Source organism: Acanthisitta chloris, unplaced genomic scaffold (genome assembly GCF_000695815.1).
Source record: "Acanthisitta chloris isolate BGI_N310 unplaced genomic scaffold, ASM69581v1 scaffold30790, whole genome shotgun sequence".
NCBI lineage: Eukaryota > Metazoa > Chordata > Aves > Passeriformes > Acanthisittidae > Acanthisitta > Acanthisitta chloris.
In genome coordinates this window covers 32,895-43,786 of record NW_008650434.1, presented here as the reverse complement: position 1 = coordinate 43,786, position 10,892 = coordinate 32,895, and the positions used below count along the sequence as shown (strand labels likewise).

Here is a 10,892-nt window from a genome sequence, read left to right as displayed (position 1 = left end):
TATATCTGGATGTAAACACTTTTACATATTCGGATGTATAAATATACACAAATATGTATTTTATGTATGCATTTGTGTTTACGTACAAATGCATATAATTTTCTGTGTATCTATAGATATATAGAATAAAAAAATTGTCTAAAATACACAAAAGCACGAGTAACTTTCTTGCTGTAATGGACATTCCAGGTGATGCAGATGAAACTGCATATAGTTGCATTGATTGCACAGAAAGGAAACTTCTCCAAGACTTCAGCACAGGTGGTACTGGATGGGCTTGTAGACAAGGTTGGTGATGTGAAATGTGGAAATAATGCAAAAGAAGCCATGACAGCAATAGCAGAGGCATGCCAGTTGCCATGGACTGCTGAGCAGGTGAGTAAGGTGCAGAGGTATTCTTTCAGTAAATCAGAAATAGGTGGGCTGTTATTTCAGTATGAGGAGTAAATCCTAAATCTTAGCTTTTTCTCTGTGACTTTAAAGTGATTCGTTTCTTCTCAAGATAGTTCCTGAGGCAGAAGTTAATGTTCCTCTGAAAGCAGAAATAGAATCATAGAATGGTTTGAGTTGGAAGGAACCTTAAAGATCATCTAGGTCTTCCCCTTCTGCCATGGGCAGGGACACCTTCCACTAGACCAGGTTACTCAAAACCCTGTCCGGTCTGGCCTTGAACATTTCCAGGGATGGAGCGTACACAACTCCTCTTTCAATTTAAAGCCATTCTCCATTGTCCTATTTCTGCATGCCCTTGTCAAATGTTTTCTTGTAGGCCCACTTCAGGTACTAGAAGGCTGCAGTAAGATCACCCTGGAGCCTTCTCCTTTCCAGGCTGAACAATCCCAATTCTGTCAGCCTTTTCTTAGAGGTGCTTCATCCTTCAAATCATCTTGGAGCAAGTCCAGAGGAGGGCCATCAACAAGTTGATGCCCTTTCTGTGCTGGGGACCTGAAATGGGATGTCTCATGACCAGAGCGGAGGGGTAGAATCCCCATTCTTGACCTGCTGCCCATGCTGCTTTTGATGCATCCCAGGGATGTGGTTGGCTTTTTGGTCTGCAAGCACACATTGCCCACTCATGTCCAGCCTCTTACCCACCAGCACTTCCAAGTCCTCCTAGGTCAGGGCTGCATGTGCTGTCTCGCTCTCTGTTTATCTACCAGCCTATATTGATAAGTGAGGTTTGCCCCAACCAGGTGCAGCACCTTGCACTTAACTTTGTTGATACTGCCAAAGCAAGTACACATCCATAATGAAAGTGTCTCTGGCTACCTTTAAGTACTTCAGGAACTTCTGGTTCACTTCAGTTCCAATTGTATTTTGCTGCAGTGACACAGTTGCTTTTTCTTCTGATGTTACTCCAGCTTTTTCTGTTCACTTACAATGCCCTGTGGTTTTTGCACGTGCCTTCATTTCTTTATTACAGTACATTGTTGCCTAGTTTGCCAGTGAAAATTTATGCTTAACTCTTCTATTCCAGGTTGTGGCTATGGCTTTCTCTCAGAAAAATCCTAAAAACCAGTCAGAAACTTTGAACTGGCTTTCAAATGCAATTAAAGAGTTTGGCTTTTCTGGGTAAGTCTTGTAAGCAAACTGTTAAGGGAAACTTGAATGAAAGTGTTTCTACTCTAGGACTGAGATTCTGTTCTTAATCTGAACTCTTGTTCCTTAAACTCTAATGCTAGGCATAATTTGCTGTTCTAGCTCTGAATGTATAAATGAAAGTATCTGTCATTACTGATAGGATGGAACATGATTACACTACTAGATGCTTTGTTCATCACTCAAGCTTCTCTGAAGAGCATTTTTCTTAAACTTTAGTACTGTAAGTGTGGGCTGGCCAAGGAGCTGTAGTATTGCATGTCTGTTATACTCATTCTGTTTGGATACACCTGCACCCAGGTGAGTAATTTTATTTTATGGTTTAAAAAAAACAATTAGCCAACCAAAACCAACCCAAATCTGACAGCCTACAGAAGAGTACATACCAGCATGCTTATTACTCTTCTTGGGAGACATTTTAGGTCCGATAACAGGATGAATGAAGTTTTGATCAACAAAATAGCCATTATATCTCGTGCCATGAGGGTAAGAAATGGATTCTCTGTCAGAGCCAGAGATAGCATTCATTAATTTTTAGTTGCCAGTCTCTTAACCAAATGTGGTCAAGCATGTGTAATACAGTTTATTCCTGAGAAGAAAATTTCTAAGCAGTGAAGACTTCAAATATCAATTTATTCGATTACTTGGACAGTTACTATGCCTGTCTTAAGACATTTTGCAGCTATTAAATGGATGGTAACATTGATTGAATCTGGAAAATAAGCTCTTCTTTGGTGAATGCCCCCAAAAGTATGTATTTACAGCAGGGTAATCTGGGTGAAGATATGTTACTGTCACAGTGGTGTTCGAGGCTGCACAGATGGTCTGGAAGATTCAGGAATCTAAATTTTCCTTTATTTCTCTTGCAAATTTCTTGTTACAATTTGTGCCTTTTTCTGGAAGATCCTGAGACTGACTAACAAAAACAGAAAATCCAACCCACAACAACAAACCCTTGGCTCTATTATGTAGTCATGTTTTAGGTGCTTAAAATTATTCTAGATTCATTCCTCGGTGTTTCAGTCCTAGCAGTCACAGAAGTGAAGCAGTTTAAGAAACTTGTTAGTTTATAGCCTACTATTATTACAGCTATCTTGTTTACTGTATTGGTTTTCATGGTAGGCTACTCTCCAAACCAATCTCTTTCTGTAGTTATTTAAATAGCTACTATCTACACTGTATGTGTGATTATATTTTGTAAGTGCAAATATCTTCTGCATGTAAGTTAGTTGTATTAATCTGTTTCAGGGTGGTTTTTTCTTCAACATATTTTTATGATTTTGTTGGTGTTTACTGTGTTGCATTTTACTTATGGGAGATATGTTTTTTCCCACAGACTGAATGTCAAAGCTTTCATCAGTAATGTGAAGACAGCTCTTGCTGCAACTAACCCAGTGAGTAAATTTAGGATCTTAATGCTAAATTATTATCATTCCTTAGTTTGAAGACTGAGTGCTTTTGTCCTCTTTCTGATAGGCTGTAAGAACATCTGCCATTACGTTGCTGGGAGTGATGTATCTTTATGTGGGACCTCCCCTGAGAATGTTTTTTGAGGATGAGAAGCCAGCCCTTCTCTCCCAGATAGATGCAGAATTTGAGAAGGTATGAAGTGAAGCTCTCTTACTACCAAGTGTCACTAAAACTACTTTGTAACTTCAGTAGCTGGAATCTGTAGTAATATCGTGGTCTAGCCTGTATTTTTGTAAGTGAACCAGATGTTTTAAGACAGAGCACAAAAGCTGCAAACTAGTTATGTATAGCTATGTCAATAGTCACTTTTTATATTACAAGCTTCAGCAGTTCCTGGGTTTGTCTGAATAGTGTAGTGTTTTAAAGTCTGTTGTTCTGAGACAATACATTAGTATCATGCAAGTGTTCTTGTTCTTAATGTCAGGCAAAAGATTGTGAAATAGCCATTTCTGACTTTTATGTTGATTGCAGATGCAAGGACAGGCAGCACCAGCTCCAACTCGTGGCATTTCCAGGCACAGCACAGGAGGTGGGGATGATGGTGAGGAAGATGAGCAGGAGGATGTTGGGAATGATGTTGTGGATCTTTTGCCAAGAACAGATATTAGGTAGGTTTACAGCCTGAAGTTATACTTCCACTGCAGTTTAAAACTGCATGTTTATAAATGCTTTCTAAGCAGAAATCTGTTGTGTCAAAGCACTTGAATACTAATACCTAAATGACTTAAGAATTTTTTTCTCTTGCAGTGATAAGATCACAGCTGAACTGGTGTCTAAGATTGGGGATAAAAACTGGAAGATCAGAAAGGAAGGTCTAGATGAAGTGTCAAGCATAATAAACGAGGCAAAGTTCATACAGCCTAACATAGGAGAACTTCCAGCTTCTCTGAAAATTCGTCTCAATGACTCCAATAAAATCTTGGTATGTTTTTAAAAATCCCATTTCCAACTTAGAATTGAAGTTTTATGTGTTCTGAACCTTGATTATTACTTGGTCTGTTACAATGTTTTGAAATCAAAAATTGAAAAAAGTGAACTGAGTCACATATTTGCCTATATTTATAAATATTTGCCTTTTTCTTTGTTTGTATTTTTAAAAAAGCCTTTAAGAAAAGGAAAATTACCTTTCCTCTGAATGTAATGTAAGCAAATCTTACAGGAAAAGGTTTGAATAATTGCTTCACTTTTGGCAAAAGTGAATTGCCCCTTGTTTGGAAATATTTTTTAGATGAAATTTAATTTGCTCAGAATATGGGATTATTTTTTATTTGTGTGATGACTTTGAAGTCTGGAATAGATGTTATTGAGCAGGTGTTCTAATGTAAAAGCAGTGGTATACAGCAGTGTTAGTTTCCCCTCTTATATCTTGGAGTTTTGCACACATGCTTGTAACACTGTTTTATGTAAAACCTCTTTACTTTATGTGCAGGTGCAACAAACACTGAGCATTCTTCAGCAGCTAGCAACAGCAATGGGCCCCAATATCAAACAGCATGTGAAAAATTTGGGGATTCCTGTCATTACAGTCCTAGGAGATAGTAAGGTAGGACAGTCATCTATCTCTTCGCTTTTTGAATATTTGGTCTCTGCCTGAAAGTAAGTATTGCTGTTTGGACTTCTTTTGAGAGGTGGATGGTGCTTAGAACTTTCAAAAAAATTTGTAAGCCTTTCTAAAAGGTTCTTGCCTGAATGGCAACTTATTATCCAAATATGAATGTGTGTCTGAATATATATTCTGCTTGAGCTGTGCTCTCCTGATTGTAACTAAACCCAATCAGTGTCATAATTTGGCTCTTAAATGAAATGTGGTGATTGTATAGATATTTCTCATCCTGGAAGTACACTGCATTAGATACTGAAGAGGTTTGCTTGGTATAGTTAGTTGCTGGTAGAACTTCTTAGAGTATTGATGTGGATTCCAGTATACATTGTTGTCTTTGTCATTGTGTAGGAGACTTTTGAACTGTAGGAAGATGCAGGATGCTCTCAGCTGACACTGAAGCTTGTATAATGTCAGTGCTGAGCTTGTCAGGATACTATGTCAAAAATCCTAGGATCATAGGAAAGAGCCATTCGAAGCAATGGGGGAAGGAGGCTTGGGAAGGTCCCAGTGTCTTGAGCCACATGTCATAGGCAGTTTTCAGAGGTAGCATACTTCAGGTGTCTCTACTCTTCATATGAGTAGGAAAAACAGCAGAAGCTGAATCTACCTATCCCAATCAGTGGAAGGACTGGGACTGGTCCTAGGGGTAGATGGAAAAAAAACCCTCTTGGTTCAAACTGTTTTATCTTTGAGTCTTCAAGAACTGAGATGTTATGTGATTTTTAAGTTCTTCTGTTATTTGCTGGTCATCTTCAGGAAATAGCAAGATCCCTTTGTGAAGTCATGGAATAGTTTAGGTTGTGAGGGTTACAGACCATCTAGTTCCAACCTCACGGCCGTGTGCAGGGACATCTTCCACTAGACCAGGTTGTTCAAACTTCATCTCCTGCTTCAGTTCCAAGTACATGGTTTAAGGTTGACCAACTGTGATTAACTTGTACTATCACTTAGTGTTACTTGTAAGCATTGTAATGCTGACAGAAGATGGTATGCTCATTCAATTAAGTGCTGCAAGTGCACGGTTTACCTAATTTTTCTAATTTATTCAGTTTTTGAAGAGGAGGAGAGTCCTTACGAGGTCCTACTTGAAAATGTTGATAGTGGACCTACTGAGTAGTTGAGGAAAATTAACAGCTTGTAGCATGCATCAAGGCAGATGAAATTTGGGTGATGGGAACCAATGCTTTGTCAGAGGCTGCTGAGCTCCTGTTAACCTGCAGCATGTGATTTGTTCCTTTTCCTTGATGAGATTGAAGATGGCAAGTTATTGCAAGGATGCTCCCTTCTTGTTTACATGTATGCCTGCATGTTACCTCTGCGTTTAATATTAACTCGTACAAAGATAAACAAGTCTGTTAGAATTATCAGCTTACCTCAGAAATTCAACCTGCAGGAGAGGGCTGTATGTATGGAATCATGTCTACACTGATAACATTTTAAAGAACCATGTCTTAGGTATTCTGTCTGGCTTCTCATAACTTCACATAGCTGCTTCAGAAAGAGTACTATTCTAAATTTTGCTTGGAAAAGAACACTAAAGATAGAAATTGGTAGGAGTTAGAGGACTTCCCTGTTCCTGACTTGACTTTTGCCCATGTGTGTCCTAAATAAGAGTGCCCTAATAACATGCTCCATAACCCACTTGCCTTGATTTGATTGTGCTCTCTATTTTAAGCATTATATAAATCATTAACCTTATTCTTTAGCTTGTTTGACAGTTAGGAGACTCGCAAAATTGTCAATGAATGGCAACAGGTGCAAAGTTCTTTTAAAGATACCTTTTGACTCTCTATCCAACTTACTTTTTAAAAAAATATGGTAGATGAGTATGATCTTACTGATTTTATATATGTATAAAATATACATATTATAATATCTATATAAAAAATGTCTGGTTTGGTGATTTGCCACAGCTGATACATCACTAAAACTAAGTTCTTCTGAATCTTACACTTTTCAAGCAGTCAATAAGAAGAGATTTCAAAGCCCATGATGTGGAAGTTTTTTCCTTTCATGGGAAGGATGACCATTGCCTCTTCTGCTGTAACCTTCTGACCCCTCTAGGTTTATTGTTCTTAAATCTTGTTTTTGCTGCAGAATAATGTTCGTGCTGCTGCACTAGCAACTGTGAATGCCTGGGCTGAACAAACTGGCATGAAAGAGTGGTTGGAAGGGGAAGACTTGTCTGAGGAGCTCAAAAAAGAAAACCCTTTCCTAAGACAAGAGGTAGGCTTCTGTCAAGTAAACTTCTTACATGTGTCTAATCAAAGTAAGGTTACTTGCTGTGAACTGTGTAACTGTGCAGACTGAAATGGTGCAGTTCTACCATAATATGAGAAAATAAGTGGCTATGTCTTCATACTTACATAAAATTGTAAAACCTGAAAAGGCTAGTAACAAGCTTTCTTCCTGCATGGTAGCTGCTATTCAGACTTCAGTGCCTCTAAAATGAATCTTTTGACTCTTGATTATCATTTGAAGAGCTAGTGTGCTTGCCCTCAAATTCACCACAGAACTGAAGTGGAGGCATAAAAAGTGCAGCTGAAGTTCTGTTACTTTCAAAGGGAAGAAACAGCCTGCACACTCTTGAGACCAGGCTTCAAGTTTTAACATAACTATGTGTTAACATACTGTACTTAACTTTCAATTTGTATGATTGCTGACATGGAAGTTGATGTTGGTTAAGAATACTTGCCTGCATAAGTTTGGGGTAGGTTTTTCCTACTTACAGAAAGATATGTTGAAGGTCTACTATTCAAACTCTTGTGGCCTGGCAGAGCACTGAGTGCTTCTTCACAAACTTGTTTCAAAACTGTCTTTCAGCTTCTTGGTTGGTTGGCTGAGAAGTTGCCTACCCTCCGTTCTGTTCCTTCTGATCTACTCTTATGTGTGCCTCACCTGTACTCCTGCCTTGAAGATCGAAACGGGGATGTGCGCAAAAAGGCCCAGGATGCCCTGCCATTCTTTATGATGCATCTTGGCTTTGAGAAGATGGCAAAAGCTACTGGCAAGCTGAAGGTATTTCTGTAACAAAGATTAGATAGTGTGACCTTGAATGAGTGAATATTAACAAGCCAGATTCACTGTCTTGTGACATGCTGCTTTGAGTCATGTAAGCTTGTCTGCATTGAATATTTTCAGGGGACTGAAAATAGTATCAGGAGGCTGTGAGTTAGAGCTTTCTCTGCTTCAAAAATGATTACTGCCACTACAGGTTTATTGCTTCAAGAGCTTGATATTTATTCCCTCTGCTTTTTTTCTGGAAAACATCTACCTGCAGATAGCTTTCATACCAGTTACTGTCCCACCGTATGCATTTGTACTCATACTTTGACTTTCAGTGGTTTGATCTAGCTTATGGACCCTTGAGTGGTGAATCACTGTAGGGCATTCCATGGATGTCATAGGACTACTCGCCCTAGACCAAATTGCTGGTTCACAGGTTTCCCATAGGTCTTGCAGAAGTTTTAAGTTGAGTATCTTGGAATAGCTTGTTTCAAACTACTGTGGTTTTCTTGTCTTGGGCACGTATTGGAAAGATTAGTGATAGTCCTTACTAAATTTATCACTTCTTTTTTCCCCCCTGTTTGTTTCCTAGCCAACGTCCAAAGACCAGGTACTGGCCATGCTTGAGAAAGCCAAAGCCAACATGCCAGCCAAACCTGCTCTTCCTGCTAAAGCATCTTCCAGAGTGGGAGGGGGAACAGGTCCAGCCAAATTCCAGCCTTCAGGTAACGTGTCTTACGTTCTGCAAAATGACTGATTAAAAAGGTGGGTTTTGAAGCTTTTTGACATGCCAGAGGAAGAAACATACTTAGCTGGAGAAGAGGAATTAGTCATAGCTAGGGTTACAAAGAACTGTGTAATCTAGTGAGTTCTGCCTGCAGTTCTCGTCTTTCTTGCAGTTGAATCAGCTTCCAGTGTGGGATGGTGTTTCCTTTCCATACAACCGTCTGTAAGCTGCTATTTGAAATTACCTACTTGGTATCAAAGCTAAACCCCATGGGCTACAGGGGAAGGTTTTTCGTAATACTAAACTGATCTTAAAATAAATTTTTTTTAATTTTTTCACATTGGTTTTTTAATCGGGACTATTTCCTCAATATAGTTCACTGTTTGGCTACCTGAATGCTTATGCAGAAGAGGGTAATGGGATTAGGGGACAAGTTATTTGAAGTAGTCCTGCCCTATCTCTCTGCTGGGTCTAGCTTGCCTGCTTAAACCAGGTGAAACTACAGCTGTAGATACTATCCTGCACATAATGTGTCTGTGCATCTTTAATGGTTTTGAAAATGACAAATTTGCTAACATATTATGATCTTAGTTATGAAAACTTTGTATGCTAACATGGAATTCAAGAGACCTCTTCTGTGGGTCTGAAATACTCAGATCTGTGTGGTAAGCTTATTATATCTGTGAACCTAAAATGGGCTTGTAGATAGCTTGAAATGGTATATTGTTTCTCCAGCACTTGCTGATGATATGGGCTCCAATACCATAGAATCCAAGCCTGATCCCAAAAAAGCCAAAGTAGGAGGACTGTCCTCTAAAACTAAGGTATGTAAATTTCAATTTATGTAATATCAGTTCTATGAAGTTTAATAGCTGTGGTTCATTAATGTATTGTAGGTAGAAGAGTATAGTCCCTGCTAGGGAGAGTTTTTATTAATAATCTTTATGCTTGTCTGAGCTCTGAAATGATAGGTGTTCCCATATCACTTACCTAATCACTGCTTTTGCCTTTACCTATTTAGTTCTTAGTTTATGTTGTCAAAAATGCAATTTTGTGAGCAGCTCGGCTTGTTTTAAATCTGCTTGGTCTCCTTGATTTCATGCTATTGAGAATTCGGTCTTACCATTGCAGTTCCAATGTTATACTTGAACAGCAATTTTGAACCCATATATCAAAACAAATTGATCGCTTCCTTACAGTATGAAGGGTAAAATGCTCTCAGTCACATGTGTAAAAAAGAAGGAATATGCTTAAAAGAATAAGTCTCAAATGATTCCTGTCAATTTTTTAGGTTTTTCTGTTTGTTACAGTAAATTTTTTTTCTATTAACTTTAAAGTTTTTCCTATGTATATAACTCGAAATAACTGAAATTGTTCTACAGTCCTGTTGCCTCCATTGTCTAAAGTAGTGCTGTAACAAGAACATTTTGATGTAGGTCCAGATTCATGGCAAGAATGAGCAGAGCAAACCTTGAAGGATGTTGTAGATTTTCTGAAGTTCTGTCAGAACTCTGATGGTAGAGTTAAGGCCTTTGCTGTGAATGTGTTAACAGGTTTGGGAATGGTAACTCTTAAGAGTAAATAGCTATCTAACAACAAAGCCTTTTCTGTGGCTTATTTACAGCAGTCAGATGTTAATAGCAGTATGTCCAAGGGTAATGCCAACCCATCCAAAGCTAGAACAAGCCTCAGCAAAAGTGATACAAGTCTGACAAAGAGCAAATCTATCAAACAGGTACCATGTTGGGTTTTAGGGATGTGTGTGGGTGACTAGCACACTGGTTGAGAGTGGTGTGTCATATTTCACAGGGCACTGCTGTGCACACTGTCATGGGCATTGCTTCCACAGCAGCAGAGCACATACTTTAAAAATTCTAATCAATATTATTCTTTCAGCTTCTCTCTGGCTCTTGTACACATAGGCAGCATGAGGCTAGCTGGGATCTAACCCTTGCAATTGCTGCAACTGAGGCATACATGTCTCATGTTGCCTGTTAATACCTTGCTTTTTTCAGGGTGTACAGGGGAAGAAAGTGCTCAGCAAGCCTAATCTGAAGGAAGATGATGATAAATCAGGTCCTATTTTTATCATAGTCCCAAATGGGAAAGAACAGAGGATGAAAGAGGAGAAAGCTCTGAAGGTGAGAAAACCCAGGATGTACTCACAAGCTTTGAAGGACTGTGATTTTAATGCATTCTTTTTGTTTTTAATTTAGAATTAAACATGCTATGGCATGAAAGTGCTAGTCGCTGTCTGTCTCTTGGGTTGGTTATCTGATTCTTCAGCTGAATTTCGTAGGCCAATATCTGGCTTACTGTGGTGTTTTGCTTCTGATTTCCAAATTTTGTGCTTTTATACGCTTATAAAAGCCAAAGGCTTTTTTACAATTTTCAAGTTGTGAAGTATTATCAAGTTTAGCCACGTGTTTTCAAGTGTGATGTCAGGTTTCTAGGATACATTGTCAATGCTTTAATATGCTTATTTTG

At 38.7% G+C, this 10,892-nt stretch overlaps 1 protein-coding gene across 1 annotated transcript in view; it reads left to right on the top strand.

Moving 5' to 3' along the window:
- Positions 1-189: 189 nt before the first annotated feature.
- Positions 190-10,892, top strand: part of CKAP5 (cytoskeleton associated protein 5) — a gene marked incomplete at its 5' end in the record, with an annotated part of 24,545 nt that continues 13,842 nt past the window's right edge. The window contains 12 exons of the mRNA XM_009085125.1: positions 190-375; positions 1,478-1,572; positions 2,936-2,993; positions 3,076-3,201; positions 3,541-3,677; positions 3,817-3,991; positions 4,499-4,612; positions 6,770-6,898; positions 7,496-7,690; positions 8,271-8,403; positions 9,141-9,229; positions 10,421-10,546. Coding sequence (XP_009083373.1) covers positions 190-375; positions 1,478-1,572; positions 2,936-2,993; positions 3,076-3,201; positions 3,541-3,677; positions 3,817-3,991; positions 4,499-4,612; positions 6,770-6,898; positions 7,496-7,690; positions 8,271-8,403; positions 9,141-9,229; positions 10,421-10,546 — 1,563 coding nt within the window. The remainder of the gene's footprint in view (positions 376-1,477; positions 1,573-2,935; positions 2,994-3,075; positions 3,202-3,540; positions 3,678-3,816; positions 3,992-4,498; positions 4,613-6,769; positions 6,899-7,495; positions 7,691-8,270; positions 8,404-9,140; positions 9,230-10,420; positions 10,547-10,892) is intronic.